General features: G+C 38.4%; 1 protein-coding gene across 7 annotated transcripts in view; it reads left to right on the forward strand.

Annotated features, from left to right (window-relative positions):
• The window catches only part of SYNE2 (spectrin repeat containing nuclear envelope protein 2), a 654,322-nt gene that overhangs the window by 432,702 nt on the left and 199,996 nt on the right, over nucleotides 1-21,624 (forward strand). For all 7 annotated transcript variants that reach the window (XM_033952730.1, XM_033952735.1, XM_033952736.1 and 4 more), the window contains 5 exons: nucleotides 1,280-1,426; nucleotides 4,206-4,382; nucleotides 6,919-7,074; nucleotides 11,309-11,461; nucleotides 12,460-12,630. In XM_033952730.1, coding sequence (XP_033808621.1) covers nucleotides 1,280-1,426; nucleotides 4,206-4,382; nucleotides 6,919-7,074; nucleotides 11,309-11,461; nucleotides 12,460-12,630 — 804 coding nt within the window. The remainder of the gene's footprint in view (nucleotides 1-1,279; nucleotides 1,427-4,205; nucleotides 4,383-6,918; nucleotides 7,075-11,308; nucleotides 11,462-12,459; nucleotides 12,631-21,624) is intronic.

The raw sequence follows: 21,624 nt of genomic DNA on the forward strand, positions 1-21,624 counted from the left end.
GACGGCCTTTTGGCTGTCCTGACTTTGAATAGTTATCTAAGAGCGGATAGTGTAGCTGGTTTTAAGGAAGGTTTGGACAAGTTCCTGGAGGAAAAGTCCATAGTCTGTTATTGAGAAAGACATGGGGGAAGCCACTGCCTGCCCTGGATCGGTAGCATGGAATATTCTACTCCTTGGGTTTTGGCCAGGTACTAGGGACCTGGCCAAACGGGCTACTGTGCTTGATGGACCTTTGGTCTGACCCAGTCAGGCTATTCTTATGTTCTTATGTACCGAGCAGACTGAGTATTGCCACTAACTGGATATTCTGGCTCCTTCCTCGCTCCACCCTGGACAACCCTGCCACTGAATTTCTAAGGCCAGTTCTGTCTAAAACATTTATTCAGACATTAGCTGTCGTTCTCAAATAAATGCCTTTGATTATCAGGCCATCTGAGGGGAAGAGTGGCCTAGTGGTTAGAGCTGCTGCCTCCGTACCCTGAAGCTGTGAGCTCAATCCCAGCCTGCTCCCTGTGACTCTGGGCAAGTCGCCTAACCCTCCATTGCCCCAGGTACCACAGTTAAATTGTGAGCCTGTCTTGACACCAGTTCAGGCAGTTACATACTCCCCTAACCACCCTCCCTTCCCCCCTTTTACAAAACAACAAAAGCAGTTTTTAGCGCCGGCCGGTGGGCTGAATGCTGTGCGCTGCTCCAATGCTCATAGAGCATTCAGTGTGTCGGACAGCGCTAAAAGCCACTTTTGTGGTTTGTTAGCAGGCTGAAAATTACAGCTACTTGACTAAGTTTATGCTTTGCCCGGGACTGTCTACAAACTAGCTAGTTTTGGCATAGAGGTTACATGGAATGTTCACTGGCAGTATCCGATTAAGTGCCTCTGAATAGCCCCGGATAGCCCCATGATACCAGTTTAAGTGGCCAGGAAACTCTCCAGGCCTTTTAAATTGCTTTGAGTAACCATCTTATTATGTTTATTATGATGTATTTTTTTGTTATGAGGTATTGTTGTGCAGTATTATGATATATTTTTATTTGATTGTGTCTTATGTGGTGAATTGCTATAAACCAGTTTGAGTTGTCCTTTGGTGGACTAGAAAACTATAAGCATAAAACAGAATAGGAGGGCAGCTTAAAGGACTTTCTTTTTTTATTTTTTTAAAAAAGGATTTAGTCAAAGTAACAGGACAAATGTTTCTATTTATGGCAAGCACCTCCGAAATTATGCACTGATGAGCAAGTTCTCTTTTCTAATAATTAAATAAAGACTTGTTCTCTTCAGCTTCAAATGGATAAACTGTCATCTCTCACGGCGGTTGACGATCTGATGGTCTGGGTAAACCATGTGGACCAACAAATGAAAGACAAAGTCCCGATAAGTTCAGAGAGCAGCACATCCCAGCTCAAAGGCCGTCTGCAGGAGAATAAGGTAAGCGAGGGAGCAGAACTAGAATTAAAATTAAAAAAATAAGGAGAGAGGAATGTTTAGTGTTTGGGTTTTTTTTCTCTTCTTGGTTTTCTTCTAATGCTGGGGAGTTAGGGGAGGGGTCTCGTTCATTTTCAACGGGCTTTAAGACTCAAAGCCTACGGTGATGTTAATTCTGCTTTGTATTTGGTATTGGGGCAGGGAACGGGTGGGATGGGGGAGGATTGACGTTGGGCCTGTGTAAATTGCATATTGGTTCTTATTTTGTGTGTTTCTTCTCCTTGTTGCTACTTATTGGTTTTGTTTTCTATTTTTGAAATTAAAAAATGGTTTATCATAAAAATAAACAAATAAGGAATGTGAACAGCCACATCCACAAAGAGGACAGCCTTCCTCTTGTTAGTCTGTACAGTTTGCAACAATCATTTGTGATATTATTTTCATCCCCTGACCTGAACTAGTCCCTGTGACCAACTCTTCACGATGCAGCTGTTGAACACTGAACATATGTTTATCTGCGTTGATGGAGAGCAATTTCCAGACAGTAGCTTTAGGCTAGTAAATGGCTTTTTGCTTGGGTAAATGGCTTTCAAAATTTTACCTTCCTATTAATCTGCTCAGATTTACACAGTAGAATAAAAGAAAGTGGTAGTGTTGTGACTGAGTCTGTGGCCTGCCAAGATTAATTTTTTTTTTTTTTTTCTCATGATGGCCTAAGTACAGTCTTGACACCAGAAAGCACCGTTAGAGAAAATTTCAGTCCCTTTTCATGCTGCAGTCTGTATTGAAAGGTTAAGAGATGCTGCTTAGAGTAAAGCTATTTTATGTTGCAGTTGGGCCATTGTGGTCAATTTTCAAAGGGCATTTAGATGTTTGGAGGTATGTAGGATATCCAAGTGCCAGTTTAACCTCAGGAAATTCTACTTTACGGAGAGGGTGGTGGATGCCTAGAATGTGCTCCCGAGAGAAGTGGTGGAGAGGAAAACGGTGACTGAGTTCAAAGAAGCGTGGGATGAACACAAAGGATCTAGAATCAGAAAATAATATTAAATATTGAACTAAGGCCAGTACTGGGCAGACTTGCACGGTCTGTGTCTGTATATGGCCGTTTGGGGGAGGATGGGCTGGAGAGGGCTTCAATGGCTGGGAGGGTGTAGATGGGCTGGAGTAGGTTTTGACGAAGATTTCGACAGTTGGAACCCAAGCACAGTACCAGGTAGAGCTTTGGATTCTTGCCCAGAAATAGCTAAGAAGAAAAAATTAAAAAAATTTAAATTGAATCAAGTTGGGCAGACTGGATGGATCATTGGGTCTTTATCTGCCGTCATCTACTATGTTACTATGTTATGTTACAATTTTCAGTGTAAGTGTACTCACAAAACTATATGTATACAGTAGACTCTCAGTTAACCTGCACCCATGGGGATTGATAGATGCCGGATAAATGTAGTTTCTGGTTGCTTGAGAGCTACTATTAAAAATAGGCCTTACTAATACTATACCCCATACCCACTCTCTGTCTTCCTTCATGGTTCTAGAACTGCCCATCTCTTCCTCCACCATCACAAACATGATCTGTCCTCTTTTCTCTTATGCTCTTCTTCTCACATATTCTCTTGTTCTCTTCTCCATCTCCACACCTCCTTCCCTTCTCCTTTCCATCTGCAATCTAAGCCTTCTTTCTTTCCCATCTCTGATCCTTTTCTTCCTCTCTTCTCATGTCTATCCCCTTTCTCCTTCTCTAATGTCAATGACTATGGTCTCTTTTCTCCCACCGCAATTGCCCATACACATGAATTTCCTCATAATTTTCTAACTCATGCCACAGAATATAAACATGTTTACTGAATTACTGCAGAAGCCTAATAGTTTTGGAAGCATGGTGCAAATGTTGGCACTTGGGGCGGAGGTGGTATACAGGATGGATGGTCCTCCCTAAGGTGCCTAAGGTCCCTAAGGTGACATCCAAGCTTCCAAGTTTATTTCAAATTTGTTATTCCGCTTATCAAATTTCTAAGCGGAGCAGATAAGTTAAAATCAGGGGTTGTACCTATTCAATGACATGGACAGATGAAAATTAACAAATAAAAAGGGTAAGGAGGTGAACTCCATCTGTGGACAGGATAGATAGACGTCTAGGAGTAGTACAGTAGGGGGGGAGGGGTTCCGTTTGTATGAGAACTGGAGTTTTAAGAGTTATACATCAAAGGCATCTTTGAATAGGAAAGTCTTTAACTTTGATTTAAAGCGTTCTTGTGATGATTCCTCTCTAATATGAATAAGTATAGAGCTCCAAAGTTGGGGAGCAGTTACTGAGTTTATATGACACAGTGAGGAAATTGACAGCATATGATCATAGGGATCTTGTAGGCGTATAGGGAATTAAAAGCCTGTCTATAAATTCTGGGGCATTGGTCATTTTGGGTTTAAAGGCTAGAAGTCATATTTTATGTGTAATTCTATGAGAGACGGGGAGCCAGTGGGCTTTGAGCAGTAGTGGCGTAGCATGATTGAATTTTTTAGCTGCTCACTAAGATTTAAACTGATAAATATTGATGCACTGCCCCCTTCAGAAGGCTTCTTTGTGCCCGCCCTCAAATCTAGCATCCCAAGTGGTCAGGTTTCTCACCTGCATCTTTTAATGGCCTGAACTCTGGTGCTGTAATGACCTTCTTGGAATTCATATTCCTGTGCCAGTACGCACGGTATTCATTGTTATCTCTGATTCTAGTGAAATAATGGTTTGCAGGACTGAGCATACTTCTTTATGAATATTTTGCAGGAACTCAAGAAAAAAATGATCCATAGACAGTGGATAGTGGAGTTTGTCAACCAGTCATTACTACAGCAAAGTGTCTGTGATATAGAAAGCATTCGCTATGAAAGGACAGAGTTTGCTGAGTCTCTTGGAACGCTGAACCTACATTGGCACAGATTACAAGGGTCACTGAATACGGAGGTATGAACTTTGTTAATATATGCCGTGTTTTTGGGTTTTTTCAATCATTTTGCCTCTATTATGAAGGGAAACTATAGCAAATCATTAACATTTTAAGAGAAGGAAACTAGAGCTGAAGGAACAGTTTGGCATATCAGACTGTTTCCTAGGAAAAAAACCCAAAACTAAAAATGATAGAATGTGAGGATGCTAGCAGATAAAGATGATAAGGCTCATTCAGTCTGCCCATCCCCCCTCTTGCTCAGAATTAATGTTCCTTCCCCTTTCCTCTGAAAATCTATTCTTATCTAGTGCTGCCTTGTACCTCTGATAACATTCTTGTGTTCATTACCCTTTTCATGAAGACATTAAATTTTGTATACAGTACTTCCCCGATATTCACGGGGATTCTGTTCCAGGAACCCCCGCGAATCTTGAAAATATGCGAATACAGTTTTTCATGGGGGAGACTGAAGAGGGCAGCGGGAGAGCAGCCGGAGCGCTGTGAGTGCAGGAAATCACTTGCCATATGCTCCGACAGCTTCTTCCTGCACTATGTCAGGCCTTGTCCAATCAGGAGCTGCGTGTCAAAGCAGCTCCTGATTGGATAAGGCCCAACTTAGTGCAGGAAGAGGCGATCAGAGCATACCGCGAGTGATTTCCTGCACTCGCAGCGTTCCTGCTGCTCTCTCCTGCCTCTCCCGCTGCCCTCTCCTTGTCGGCGGTTCAGGGTCGGAAAATACTGCCAACCGTGAATGACCAGGGGAACACTGTACATACATTACACCCATTTCCCTCTGTAACTCTCATCCCATGGTCCTTCAGTCTAGAGCTTATATAAGAATATAAGAATTGCCGCTGCTGGGTCAGACCAGTGCTCCTTCGTGCCCAGCAGTCCACTCACGTGGCGGCCCTTAGGTCAAAGACCAGCACCCTAACTGAGACTAGCCCTAACAGCGCACGGTCCGGTTCAGCAGGAACTTGTCTAACTTTGTCTTGAATCCCTGGAGGGTGATTTCCCCTATAACAGCCTCTGGAAGAGCGTTCCAGCTTTCTACCACTCTCTGAGTGAAGAACTTCCTTGTGTTTGTGTGGAATCTATCCCCTTTCAATTTTAGAGAGTGCCCTCTCATTCTCCCTACCTTTGCATTGGAGTTGGCTCTTGTTCTGTGCCCTTGGAAGTATTTGGACATCTATATCTCCTGTTTCCCTCTTATTCTTTATGGTGAAGTCCTCTGCCCAGATTGGTAGCAAAATTGTACGTAGTATTCTAAATGAAATCGTAAAAATGATTTATTCAATGGGATTATCGTCCCCTATCCCCATTTTCATGCTGGTTATTCATCTGCCCGAACAACCCAGCATCCGCCTATGTTTTGTCACTGCATTATAAACTTGTTTGACTACATTATGATCACTTGATGTTATCATACCCTGATCTTTTTCTTGTGTAACTCAGATCTTCATTCTCTGTACTGCAGTGCTCTGCTGGGTTTTGTTGCCCAAATGCATGACCTTGTATTTTTATTATTACATTTCAACTATCAAACTCCAGACCATGTCTCATTTTTTTAAACCAGGCCTTATGATTTTCATGCCTTTCAAGGTGTCTCTACCTTTCTTGTCCATTTGTAGTACTAACAAAGAAATAGAAGGAAAAACCAAGTGCTCAATGCAAGATTAGCACCCTCATATTTGAGTAGGGTAACACAAACCCCCCCTCCCCCCTTCATCATTACACCTGGAAAAACAAGCACAAAAATAATGAAGTCCATGCAATATTTCCATAAATGCACTCAACGGATCCCAAAATGAAAACAACTTTCTCCACCTCAGTACTGTTTCACTCCACACAAGGCTTAAGAACATAAGAAGTTGCCGCTGCTGGGTCAGACTAGTGGTCCATCATGCCCAGCAGTCAGCTCCCGCGGCAGCCCCTTGGTCAAAGACCAGTGCCCTAACTGAGTCTAGCCTTACCTGGGTACGTTCTGGTTCAGCAGGAACTTGTCTAACTTTGTCTTGAATCCCTGGAGAGTGTTTCCCCCCTATAACAGCCTCCGGAAGAGTGTTCCAGTTTTCCACCACTCTCTGGGTAAAGAAGAACTTTCTTACGTTTGTGCAGAATCTGTCCCCTACAAACGTAAGGAAGTTCTTCTTCACCCAGAGAGTGGTGGAAAACTGGAACGCTCTTCCGGAGGCTGTTATAGGGGAAAACACCCTCCAGGGAAGTTGCATTAGTAATCCTCTTGGAGTATACAGTATTTAATCTCTTTCAAAAGCAGTGCACAAACATTTAACATCCCTATAAAAAATAAAAAATCACAAAACTAAAAAATAGAAACAAAAAACCCTAATCCTCTCCCCCCCCAAAAACATAGAAGGCCCTATGTTTATTGCGACTTTTATAAATTACTAGCATCATTTTGGATGCATGGAGCAAAACTTCCATTTTCTGACCCAAACAGCTTATGCAAAATTATCCTCTGTATCTGTGTTGATTTTGTGTTTGAAATTTATTGTATTTGTATTATAGCAATTTCATTCCTATAAACTCTAGATACGAGATTTGGAACAAATCTTGGAGCATGTCGCAGAAAATGAAAGCAAAGTGCAAAGTTTAAGCAGCTGGTTTGATGCTCAAGGAGACAAACTGATAACTCTGCAAAAGCCATCAAGTCTGATTTCAGCTCAGGATGCCTTAATGGATTGTGAGGTAACAGCACTAGCTTTGGCCCAGCTAAAAATTGTATTGGTCTGACCCCCATTCTAAACAAATGGGTAAAATGTTTCTTAAACTAGAGCAGGGTGTCAAAGTCCCTCCTCGAGGCCTGCAATCCAGTTGGGTTTTCAGGATTTCCCCAATGAATATGCATGAGATCTATTAGCATACAATGAAAGCAGTGCATGCAAATACAGTGGTACCTTGGTTTGCGAGCATAATTCGTTCCAGAAGCATGCTTGTAAACCAAAGTGCTCGTATATCAAAGCAAGTTTCCCCATAGCAATTAATGGAAACTTGGATGATTCGTTCCACATTGCAAAAACAGGCTTATGTCTTCTTGTGCTCGAACACTTCTCCCTCTTTTCCCCTCCCCTCTCCAACCCAGCATATGTACTCCCCTCTCTTTCAATCCCCACAGACCATCTTTCCCTTTTCTTGCACTCCCGCTCTCACCTCAAGGCCTGCTCCTCCGTACAGGCATCCTCTCAGCCCCCAGCCGCTCCAAGAGTGTTAAAATTCCAGCATCACCTCACAGTGCCCGTTATTGCTCCAGGTTCCGGTCCCACTTCACTGGCTCATCTCGTTCTGGTTTTCCACTATCGCTCGTCTCTCACCTCAAGGCCACGTTCTGCACTGATTGCCTTTCACCGGGCGTTAGCAGCTCCACACAAGACGAGAGAGGCGATAGTAACAGGGTGTCAGGGCTGAAGAAAGCGAGGGGTGGGGGGCTCGTGTTCCAGCGCCGGAATGCAGCATTTCTTCAGTCAAGCTCCACTCCCTTTTGCTACCACTTCCTGCATAAGCTCCTTCCTGCCACTACGAAGTAGCAGAAGGAACTGAGACGCCTTCTTTCCTGCCTGCCCTCCACCAATCAGGGCTAGAGGGAGGACCTTTCCACAACTCTCTCCGCCCAGGGACATCCAGGCAGCACCGCCTCTACAAGTAGCAGAATGAACGGAGATACCTTCTTTCCTGCCTACCCACCGCCAATCAGGGCTAGAGGGAGGACCTTTGCACAACTCTCCCCGCCCAGGGACATCCAGGAAGCAATTTCAGGAGCAGATTGCAAGGTAGTGGTGCCGGCTAGAGGTAAGGGTTTGGGTTTGGGGGATGGATCACGCTCGTTGATCAAGTCAACACTCGTTTTGTGAGTTAAAGTTTGCTCGTCTTGCAAAACACTCGCAAACCGCGTTACTCGCAAACCAAGGTTTGACTGTAGATCTCATGCATATTTATTGGGGAAATCCTGAAAACCTAACTGGATTGCGGCCATCGAGGAGGGACTTTGACACCCCTGAACTAGAGCCATGATGTAATAATTTTAGGACTGGCTGAATGTCCAATAGGGTTGTCTTTGAATTCATTATCCAAGTTGCTGAGTTTTGCACCTTTAGATAGGGGTTTTTTCCACCTTAGGTTCCTCTTACATTTTATATACAATTTTTTGAGTGTTTAAAATGTATTAACAGCATGAAACAGCTTACTATTAACTTGTTTATGAGCTGTGTAGCAGAGGTAAGCAACTCTGGTCTTCAAATGCTCCAAGCCATTGGGGCATTGACAATATCCACACTGAATATACAGTACCTAAAATGAATAGCCATGCATTTGTCTTCACTGTTTGCAGGTGTATCTCAAGCAAAGAGAAGAGGTTTCTTTCTGTCTCATTTTCTTATCAGAAAAAACAAGGAAGGCAACCAAGTCACATCAAGGTCTGTGAGGGGGAAGCTCAAAGTGCCTAACTTGGCTCACAACTTGCAAACCAAATATAGTGTAATATGTCAAAGAACATGTCACATTATATGATGTTATAGGGCGCTCTCAGTGTGAACCCTCAGTGATAGGAGCACAGCTCCGACACTTCACTTCTGGGCCAAGGCCATAAGCCTCCACCCGCACACCATCATCGAGTGCCCTGTGTGTGCATAAATCAAACCAATCAACAATCAAAGTGAGTAAATGAAACTCAACACAAGCAACCTGAGCGACCCCCACACAAACCCTGCCAGCCAAACCCCCTCAAAAAACTCACGCAAAATCACAAACAAAGTCAAAAACCATACCAAAAAGGGAAAACATGTCCAAAAGAAACAATACTTATCCAAAACTGTCACACAAACGGAAAAACCGCGCCAGGAAGAGAGGTTCAACCGCGCTGGTTTCGGGAGGAGCCCTTCTTCAGGAACCTGGCCTCCAACAGAACACAAGCAGAGAGGAAGGCTGGAGGGCGGGGTCCAGCCTTCCTCTCTGCTTGTGTTCTGTTGGAGGCCAGGTTCCTGAAGAAGGGCTCCTCCCGAAACCAGCGCGGTTGAACCTCTCTTCCTGGCGCGGTTTTTCCGTTTGTGTGACAGTTTTGGATAAGTATTGTTTCTTTTGGACATGTTTTCCCTTTTTGGTATGGTTTTTGACTTTGTTTGTGATTTTGCGTGAGTTTTTTGAGGGGGTTTGGCTGGCAGGGTTTGTGTGGGGGTCGCTCAGGTTGCTTGTGTTGAGTTTCATTTACTCACTTTGATTGTTGATTGGTTTGATTTCTGCACACACAGGGCGCTCGATGATGGTGTGCGGGTGGAGGCTTATGGCCTTGGCCCAGAAGTGAAGTGTCGGAGCTGTGCTCCTATCACTGAGGGTTCACACTGAGAGCGCCCTATAACATCATATAATGTGACATGTTCTTTGACATATTACACTATATTTGGTTTGCAAGTTGTGAGCCAAGTTAGGCACTTTGAGCTTCCCCCTCACAGACCTTGATGTGACTTGGTTGCCTTCCTTGTTTTTTCTAGTTTAGGATTTGTTTGGCAAATTAGGAGTGTGTTGTTGTTGATCATTTTCTTATCAGGCAGTGGACTTTCCTCCTGACTGAGACGTGTAATATTCAAAAGATTATGGGCTGTTTAGGAGGGAGTTAAAAACATTTTTATTTAGAAAATTTTTATTATAGGAATTAGATTCACCATTTTAATTGCAATGATTTTTTTAACAGAATTGTATTTCCTTGGAGATGGCCAAGTTTTCTTTTGAGTTGCGACCCGCATTGAACCTGTATAATGGAGTTGCGGGTTATAAGAACTGGTATAAAATAAGATACTGACTGTGGATGTTCTCAAAACCTAACGTATGGCACTTGGACTGAAATTGCGTACCTCTGTTCTACAGTGTTGCATTCAGTAGCACGCACAGCAAAAATTCAGTATAAACCAGTGACATAGCCAAGGGTTGGCCAAGGTTGATAAAGGCTCACAAGAAATGGTGCACCCTTGCAGCAGCTGGCAGGGATCCTCAAGTCCTGTCACCTGAAAACCTCTTCTGAAAGTGTTGAGCACTCCCTGCTGCCAAGCTTAGCAGTTGGTTTCAGCATTCCTGTGTCGCCAGTGCTGGCACTCAGTATATATTCATTTTGCATGCATTTGTGAAAACTGAGCATGCCCAGGGAGCACGACTTGAAAAAAGTATCAAGTGCATTAAAAGTCACTTACCAGATGGTCAGATGTGGATGTGGCCCAATTTTTCTTCTAGGGCTTTAGGCCATAGAGATTATGAATCCGTGCATTTTTGAAATAATGCTAAATGTGGACATAGTCTGCTTTTGCTCTGAAGGCTCACATATAGATATGTAGATAGATAGATTATATTATATATGTGTGTGTGCATGGTCTTTCTTCCTTTCTCTGAAGCTCTTTGGCCATCCACTGTAGCCAGCATGTCCAGGTAAAATAGTGGACTTTTGCCAGCTTTAAAGGACCCTCATTTTGGGTCCTTATAACCATTCTCCCTGGGCTCCTCCCCACTGCAGCACATCTGACCGCAGAAGATTCAGACAGCAGATTCAAATGTGGATCTGAATGTCTGAGATGCAGTGCCAAAGAAATCAAGGCAGGCATGAGACCCAGATAGAGAAATATGGATATAGCAGTTTCAGTAGATTTGCAAGAAAGTATTAAACAATGATACATCTTACTACACATTCCAAAATGTTGATGAAATTTAGTAGGTTTTGTTCATAAAGAATACGTGCCTTTGGGAAGCCATGTTTTACTTCCTCAGTACATAGGGCTTGTGATTCCTTATGAGCTGATTCAACCTGTGAAAACTTGGAGATCATATGTCTTGTCCTAACTAGTAAGAATATCTGTGATCTTACTCAAAGAAAAAAATGTATATCCTATTTTTCAGTATATTAGCTGATAATTTTTTTTTTTATATTGTTTTTGCCCTCTCCACAAAGGATTTAGAAAAACAACTTGCACTTAAATCCAGTGCCATTGATGATGTGAAACAAAATTTATGGAAAATGGGGAATGATACAGAAGAAGTATTACAAGATATGGAAGCTAAAGTTAATGATCTGTATAAAAAGAAGAATGATATCACAAATGAGGTATTTCTGCATTTGTGTTTTGCTCCATTTCAGTAATGTTTGCAACCACTCTTAGAGAACTGAGGTTTCTTAGAAATGATAAAATTTTGTGTGACATTTGTCTGGGAGTTGACGGTTGGCAGTTCTACTGTTAATTTTTTTGTTGTTGTTGTTTGATTCTGTAGTGCATAATAATTGGTCTTGGATATAATTGTCTTATCTGTATCATATCACAAGAGCCTGCACATTTGAATGCAGCGCTTTATACGCTACTGTTTATGTCAAGGTTTATCATGATATCTCTGGGCGGCACAGATTGTACAGCCCCTGATTCAGGCTCTTGTGGCTGAAACATGGTTCTGTGTCAGGTTCTTGTGCCGCTGTGTCAAGGATTTAATAAAATTGTGGATGCAACTATTTGCTCTCCTTTCCAAGCCCTTCATCTCCGTCCACTACAATTTCTTTTGCTTGGTTTTCATAATGGATTTCAGCGAGTGTCTTCTGGTAAATAAATGGATTCCAAAAACAAAGGAAAAGGAATCCATTCCAGGAACCCCTGCGAATCTCGAAAAACCTTGAATATGGTTTTTCAGGGGGAGCCTGAAGAGGGCAGCGGGAGAGGGCAACAGGAGAGCAGCTGGAGCGCCACGAGTGCAGGAAATCACTCATGGTACGCTCCAACTGCCTCTTCCTGCACGAAGTCGGGCCTTATCCAATCAGGAGCTGCGTCCAAATGGCCGAATACAGACGCAGACCGTGCAAGTCTGCCCAGTACTGGCCTTAGTTCAATATTTAATATTATTTTCTGATTCTAGATCCTCTGTGTTCATCCCACGCTTCTTTGAACTCAGTCACAGTTTTACTCTCCACCACCTCTCTCGGGAGCGCAGCCCATGGCATATTTATTTTAAGAAATATATTCCTCACTGGAAATGTTAAAACTTCAAAATCATATCAGAACTGGTATGTGTATAATTTCAGAAGAAACTTCTATAATTTAACTGATGTTTCTTTTGTAGGTCATGCAGTTAAAATCTTCCTTGCAGTCAACATTACAATACTGGAAAAATTATGTGGAAGCTTTTGAAAAGGTCCAGGTGATGACCAGCAGATTGCTCTATCATCAAGAACATAACAGACCACATCTGCTGTCACTGGAAGCTCTGAGAAACCAGGTGGACAATCTACAGGTAAGGTCTCAGCAATATACTTTTTGGTATCTTCCTGGAATTTGAACCTGGTATTGTTAGTCTTGTCTGATATTATCGATCTTGGTCCAAGTGCTCTTTGAACTGCTTAGAAGGCAACAGTGTTAAGAACCTTACCCTGATGGTATTTCTGATTGCCACATCCTCTCCCAGAAGGACATCAGAATTGCTGATCATTTTCTGTTGGAAGCCCTTTTTAGTTATTTCACGGGAAAAGGCTGTGTTGCATCCTGTCAAAGTCCTTTTTGCCAAAGGTTGTGTCCCCCTTTCACAATCCATCCTGCTTTCCATTTTGGAGGGTGAGAGGGACTCCCCAGAAGGGAAATAGGTACATTATCTGGATGTGAGCAGAGCCTTGCATTGTTTATAAAGAATGGAAGAGTTTCAGCATTTCAATCGGCTGTTTATGATCAGGTGTGCGAAGAAAAGTGAGATGGCCTCAAAATCTACAATTGCCAGATGGATCAAAAAGACGATAGCATCAGCATACTTGCTTAAGGGATGACAATAGCCAGAAGAGTTGAATGCACTCTACCAGACCTAGGTGTTGTCTTGGGTGAAATACTTTTTATTTCCTTCACAGGCATTTGCAGGGCTAATATATAGTCATCCTTATGTTTAAGCTGGATGTTCAGACTTGGCAAAATGCAGCCTTTGGTGCCAAGTTTTTGTCGGTAGGATTGTCTAGATCCTGCCCTCATTTGTACTGCTTTAGTATTTCCCACTTATCTGGACTGATCCAGAGGGACAATGAGGATGGAGAAATTAGATCTTATCCGCTAATTTATTTTCCTTGAGTCCTTCAAGACCAATCCAGAGATTAATAGCAGTGTTTTAGACAAGCTGAAGTCATGTGATCTGAGTGAGTGGCAGACCATGATACAGGGAGTAATCTGTTTTTGAGATGACAAGTATGAGGAGAAGGATGCCAAGGGAAGAAAACTCATGCGTGTAGTGGACAAACTATATTTAGTCTAACATTGAAAAAAATACTTCTATACTACACTAAAAGAAAGAGTGCATTTTGTCAGATTTTACACCAAGAATTTTATCAAATCAACCCTTTCATTTTGGGGGGGCGTGGCTTAACGCGAACACGAATGGACGGGTAATCGCTAAGCTCCCCTTCATCTAGGCACAGAATATAAAAAAAATTATTCCCTTCTAGATAATTTTCATCAAGAAATAAAAACTAAATAAGCGGAACATATGATAAATGAAAATATTATTTTTTGCTGAAGTTAAAGCGAAGTCTGAGGTAATAGGAGCTGAAAAAGCAGAGTGCCGTTTTTTTTCTTCAACGGTTTCATGAGACTTGAACTGCAGCGTTGATATAGTGAAACGTGTGAGTAAATAAAAGGCAAATCTTGTGGGACAGTTTTTAGAGGAGAATTGTGTCCTGATGTGGATTAACATAACTAAAAAAATAAACAGTTGAATGTTGCCAACATTTAACGAAACTGAAGGGCTTGAGAAAAGGCTGAGAAAGGAATACCGGCAAATTGAATTGTGAGACGCTAAATAAATAAATAAATAAATATAAAAGTCATTTGCTTAAGAGATTATTGAAATAGAAGAAGATTATTAAAGTGAGTTGTGGCTCTCCTCTATCGTAGCTGTGATTGGGCTTGTGAGAGGAGAGCCAGAAGAAAGGACTGCCGATTTTTATTTGGCGCTGAAACGGCGCGATATTGAAAATAAGTGACTGACAGAGCTGGTGAGACGGGTCTGAGGAATATCTGACCTGCCGTGCCTGAAAGAAACCGAAAAGAAGGGAAGCTAGAGAGGGGCAAAGCAGCGGCGGTTTGAGGTAGACGCTGAACCCTGAAGGCAAAGAGTCGGAGAATTTCTTTTTACTTTTCACTGAAACAAAAGGAGATTGAAGAGAGGGTTTGCTGGAGCGACAATAAAAACTTATGGTGAATGATACCAGCCTAATATTGTGCTTGCTGTGCCTAAACAATTCCTTCGTGTTGAAAGTTGACTAACAGTAAGGAGAAGAAACGCTGATCTTGTTCTGAGACTGCTATTAACTGACTTAAGTGACGGTTTGAATTCTCCTGCCGGTGCTGATTTGGAGCCCTAAGTGTGGAGAACGGAGGAGACTAATTTGCCCTTTGCTGATTCCTTTTTATGAAGACAAACAATTAAATCAGCCCTGAGAGATCAACTAAATGCCTGAAGATACTGAAAAGAATGAAGGCAGTTTATTAAAAATATATTAGTAAAAAAAAAAAAAAAAAAAAAAAAAAAAATTCTTACTTACATTGATAAAAGACTACTGCCTGTTAAAGAAAAAAGGAAAAGGTAAAACTCTTTAAATTAAAAACTGATTCTGGTAAGAAGAAAAGTGCCTATTAATCTAAAAAAAAAGCCCTTCTCTGCAAATTTTGATGAGAAATCCTGAGGATAAGGAGCTGATTTCTCCTATTATATAGTGTCAAGGGAAAAATTTGTGAAAATATTATCAATTGAAACTCCTCTCCAAATAAATTAAACTGATAACCTGAAGGAAAGGACTTAAAAAATTCCAAAAATCTTAGTAAATACTGAGAATTGTGATAGAAACAACAACATGGCAACTACCAGACAAAACAAAAATGAGGCTGGTACATCTGCAAAAAGACAGAAACAAGAACAAATAACACCAAGCAAAATACCACTTCCTATCGAAGAATCAGACACATTAAGCAAAGCTGAAGTCATGGAAGAATTAAAACAAATCAAACAAATGCTTAAAGAAACTATAACAAATATGTCTGAAATGAAAGAGGAAATTTTAAATATACATAGACAAATGGAAGTTAACAACAAAAGAACAACTGAACTAGAATCAAAAATGGAAAATATAGAATGTGAATCAAAAAGATGTAAAAACGACAGCCTGGAACTAAATAAATTAAAAGATCAACTGGAGGATTACGAGAATAGAGGAAGAAGAAAGAACATCAAACTCTTTGGAATACAAGAAAATCTAGAGGGAAAAAATACTATCCTTTTCATTGAAAATTTAATTCCAAAAATTCTACAATTAGACTTGAAACAACCAATTGAAATTGAAAGGGCGCATAGAATCCCAATAAAAAATCTAGAAAATAAAAACAGACCAAGACCAATCATTTTCAAAATGTTGAGATACCAACAAGCACTAGAGATACTAAATGCTGCAAAAAAAGATAAAAACTTAAATTATAAAGGATCAAGATTATGGTTTTTACCAGACTTCGCCAAAAACACAGCAACTAAAAGGAAAAAACTACTAGACATGAGACCTCTACTCAAAGAAAAAGGATTTAAATATGGTCTATACTATCCGGCGAAAATGAGAGTGTCATCAGGAGACAAGTCCTTATATTTTGAGGATCCCGAAAAACTAAAAGAGTTTCTCTCTAAACCAGAACCTATGATATATTAGCATAATATATTAAGATGGTTTTGAAGACTCTATGAAAAATTAGAAAATATAACATATCGAAATATTTGAAAAAATGGAGGAAAACAATACAAAGAAAAGACAATAATAATTATATGAAAGAAAGAACAGAATATAGGAAAATTATTAAATAATACACTGCATATATGTTTAAAATAATTATATGTTGAAATCATAATACTAAGGAAATACAAATTAACATATTGTTAAAAGGAAAATGATACATTAATAAAATGTTATGGAAAATGATTAAATATATATAAAAGATTAATATAGATAGATAGAAGGGAAATTTGTTTAAACAATTGAATATTGATTGCCTGGAATGGGGAGAATGTTAGGATTACAGTTCCAATGTGTATCCGTAAGCAGCCAATATATTGGGTGGGAAAGGGAGGGATAAGGAGAATAATTATTAGAATAATTAAGGGAGATACATTAGGGTTAAATATGTGTGTCATGAAGAAAATTTTTTGGATATTAAATATGAAAGAGGAGAGGAAGAATAAGATAATGAAAAGTATTAAAATATATAATGTCTTTTAAAATATATTCTATAAATGTCAATGGCCTGAATCACGTAATTAAAAGGAAAAAAATATTAACATTTTTAAAAAAACAAAATGCAGATATTTACTGTCTGCAAGAGACCCATCTTAATATGAAGGAATCACAGAAATTATCAGGTGGATGGATAAAAGAATGTTTTTTTGCTCCAGCAGTGGGCAAAAAAGCAGGGGTTGCAATCCTTATAAACAAAAAATGTATGGCCAATATAAAGGTTAAAAATTCAGATCCACATGGTAGATGGATACATATCGATATAGGTATGGGAAAAGATACCCTGACGTTATTTAATATATATGCCCCTAATTCGAATCAATCAGAATTTTTCAAAAAGTTACAAAATATGTTATTACCACTGGCTGCCTCTAATTTAGTGGTGGCTGGAGATTTTAATGCTGTAATGGATCCATTATTGGATAAAAAACCAGGTAAAAATATTAAATCTTTAGGTCTAGATAATTTGGTTCAGTCATGTGATTTGAAAGATATATGGCGTATTCTTCATTTTAATGATCAGGAATATTCATTCTGTTCACAGGTCCATAAATCATTTTCAAGAATAGATTATATTTTTGTTTCAACAAATAAAGTACAACAGGTGAATAAAGCTTCCATTGATCCTATAATTATTTCGGATCACGCTGGAGTATGGATAGAATTACAATTAGATCAATTAGAAAATGATAGACCTCTTTGGAGATTTGATAATGCATTGCTTGTGGATGACAAATTTTTGGAAAATTTTAAAACACAAATTAATGAATTTTTTCAAATAAATTTAGTGGAAGATACATCTATAGAGAATGTATGGGATGCATTTAAAGCAACTATGAGGGGTAATATCATATCATATTCAGCTTTTATTAGGAAACAAATTAAAAAACAATATATAGAATTAGAAAAAGAAATAAAAATATTAGAAGCTAAATTGATAAGTAAATGGGAATATGAAGTTTTGCAAGCTCTTTTGAAAGTAAAAGGTAAATATAATGAATTAACTTCAAAAATGATAAGAAAAGATTTGTTTTCCAAACAAACGATGTATTATGGAAATTCTAATAAGGCGGGAAAATTATTAGCAAATTATCTTAAGGCAAAAAAAAGGAGAACTAATATTAATGGAATAAAAGATGATAATGGTATAATAACAAATCAAACAAATATAATATTAAAACAATTTTTAAATTTTTATAAGGATCTATATTCTTCCGAACCTTATTTGGAGAAACAAAAAGATGGGAAAAAATTTTTAGATTTAATAAATGGACCTAAGATTCCTGATCATATGAAACGAAGTTTAGAAGAACCTATATCATTAAAAGAATTAGAAACAGCATTGAGATCTCTTAGAGTTGGATCCGCTCCAGGTGGTGATGGTTACACAGTAGAATTTTATAAAACATTTCAAAATATCCTCTCCCCACATTTACTAAAATTATATCAGACACAACTTATAAAAGGTAATATAAAAGATACTATGGCTGAATCAATAATAATTGTTTTGCCTAAGCCAAATAAAGATCCTACTTTGGTTTCGAACTACAGGCCTATATCTTTGATAAATGTTGATAATAAACTATTGGCGAAAATTTTGGCTTTGAGATTAGCCAAAGCTCTCCCACATATTATAGATATGCATCAAACGGGTTTCGTTGCTAAAAGACATTCCTCCAATAACTCTAGACTATTATTTCACATGCTAAACTTGTCAAAAAAAATGGATGAACCGGCATTTACAGTCTCATTAGATGCTGAGAAAGCATTTGATAGGGTAGAATGGAATTTTATGTATCAGGCTTTAGAATGGTTTGGTATAGGTTCTGGATTTATACAAATGGTAAAAACATTGTATAGCTTCCCGATTGCAAGATTAAATATTAATAATAAGATATCTGATGGTTTTCAATTGCAAAGGGGAGTTAGACAAGGTTGTCCTTTATCTCCTTTGTTATTTGATGTTGTATTAGAACCCTTATTGTTAGCAATACAGCAAACGAGGGAGATACAAGGAATTCCATATTCAGATATGGAATATAAAATTTCGGCTTATGCTGATGATATTTTGCTTTATTTGAGAAATCCAGAGTCTACCTTATCTTCTTTATTGGAATTAATTGATAAGTTTGGCAAATTTTCAGGTTATAAAATTAATTGGAATAAATCTGAAATTATACCCTTGAATGTTTACTGTGTAAAAGGATTATTTGATATTTTTCCATTCATATGGAAAGAAGAAGGATTTAAATATCTAGGCATTCAAGTTAAAAAAACAATTGAAGATACTGTAAAAGAAAATGAAAAATATGTATTAAAAAAAGTAACGGAATTATGTGAACAATGGAACCCATTACATATATCTTGGTGGGGCAGAGTTCAAACTATTAAAATGATGATGTTGCCTGTGGTTTGCTACCAAATGAGTATGATACCTATTTATTTTCAGGGGTCCTTTTATAAGAAGCTTAATAGAATTTTAACAAAATTTCTTTGGCTTGGTAAAACACCTAGAATAGCTTTAGTAACCTTACAAAAATCAATTAAGGAGGGAGGGGTAAATTTTCCAAATTTCTATAGGTACCATCAAGCCTATATTCTACGTCAGGGTATGTATTGGATCCTCCCAGAACTTATAGATAATGCACCAGATTGGTTATATTTGGAATGGCGCCTTATGTTTCCCCTAAATTTAGTTCATTTACCAAGTATTAATATACCTAAAAGATACAGAGAAAATAAAATAATAATGGATACTTGGAAAACATTGAGATTTATTGATAAATTAACACCCATCCCAATATATAAATCAACGAATCAATCCATATGGATAAACTCCAAGATCAAAATTGGCGGAGCTCAAATCCTTTGGAAGAACTGGATTATTGCAGGAATTAGATCTCTAGATGATATTATTTCAGAAGGTAAACTGCTGGATTTTTCACAATTGCAACATAGATTTGGTCTTAATAAAACACAAAGTTTTAAATGGTTGCAATTGAAGCAGGCCATTCAGGTTGGGTTCCCTGAATGGAAATCATTAAACAATCAATATAGTTTAAAGTTCTTATGCTTTAAAGCAGACTTCCTAGGACATCAAGCCGCATTGTGGTATAAATTAATATCTGGATATTTAAATAAAAAACCAAAAAATGGTCTAAGAGACATTTGGAGCATTGAGATTGGACATCAAATTAATGCATCTCAATGGCCACTAATTTGGTCTTGGAGAATGGGATGTACAGTGTCAGCGTCTATGAGACAAACATGGTTCTTTTTATTACATAGAGCTTTTTGGACCCCTACTCGTTTACAAAAACTAGACAGTTCTAAGTCTAATAGATGCTGGCACTGTAATCTAGAACCAGGGACATTAGATCATTTATTATATCATTGTCCTTATATTAAAATATTTTGGAATTCAATTTGGCCACAAATTAATAAATTAATGGAAAATCATATTGCAATATCATATGATACAATTTTATTTGGAACAATGATGAGAAAAAAAAGTCAAATTTCACCAGAAAATAATAAACTTTTATTAATTATGACAGGGGTTGCCATTCAACATATAACTAATAATTGGAAAAATTACAACAACCTAAACTACACATTTTGGTGGAATACAATATGCCATGTTTTTAAAATGGAAAGAACAATAGCAGTACAAAAGGGGACATATAATAAATTTATAAAAATATGGGGGCCATTGACAAAATACTGCAATGATTAAATAATAGAATACTTTTTCTTCTTTTCTTCTATTAGAGATTTTCTTTTTTTTATGACACACATATAGGGGGGATAAGGAAAACAATTTATATATAATATATTATAATATATGATACAAAATGTAATAAATGATTAAAAAATAATAGAAGGGTGGGGGGAGGGAAATTTATCTAGAATATATTGTAGTAGATATAAATATGTTATTGAATAATTATCAATTGTATTCCAATATGTTGTATACTTTTATAAAATTTGAAAATATTATATTAAGGCAATAAAAGGGTGGGGGGAGGGTGTAGGGGAAAATCAAATTCAGACATACATTGTGTTATATATAAAAGTGATACCATGCATATATCAAATGTATTTTATTATTATGTACACTTTTTGCAAAATTTGAAAATAAAAATATAATGGAAAAAAAGAAAAAAAAAAAAAACCCTTTCATTTTGCTTTTTTAATCAAAGCTACTGGCTAGATCAGGGCTGCAGAAGGACCCTTATAGGGTAAAGTCATTAAATCAGTAGTTCTCATTCTCCATCTGCTGGCAGGAGAGTGCATATTCACTCATCTGGAGGGTTTCAAGGAAAGTAAATTAGCAAGTAAGATATAATTTTTCCTTTGTGTAAAGGCTTTTGGAAATTTCTATTTTAGAAAAAAAATCATAGTCTGAGTAATGTATTGCCGATTTCTAATGGATATCAAGAATAAAGGTCACTCCTCTAAAAAGACTAACAACCTTGTGCAAATAAGCGTTAGACTTCTCATATATATAATTCAAAGGCTGAATATGCTCAGAGACATAGAGGCAAAAACAAGGGGTATTTACCCCAAGAATATCGCCTCACCACCCAATCATCGCATATGCTTAAAGTGCCTTCAAGCACCATTGAGTGCTGTATATCACAGTCTAATCGTTTTCAAAAAATGTTCAATTAGAATGACAAGACACTTAGCTTTGTCAGAGGTTCCGACAGGCTAAACCTGTTTTGCTTCTGCGTCAGGGAACCAAAAAGAGATTTAATCGATTGTAAAGATGGTATAGTCTCTGCTAGAAATTCAAAACAGCTTCATAAGCATACATTTTTTTCAAGCTTATGAAGCTGTTTTGAATTTCTAGCAGAGACTACAATCGATTAAATCTCTTTTTGGTTCCCTGACGCAGAAGCGAAACAGGTTTAGCCTGTCGGAACCTCTGACAAAGCTAAGTGTCTTGTCATTGTAATTGAACATTTTTTGGAAACGAT

The sequence above is a fragment of the Geotrypetes seraphini genome, chromosome 7 (assembly GCF_902459505.1).
Source record: "Geotrypetes seraphini chromosome 7, aGeoSer1.1, whole genome shotgun sequence".
NCBI lineage: Eukaryota > Metazoa > Chordata > Amphibia > Gymnophiona > Dermophiidae > Geotrypetes > Geotrypetes seraphini.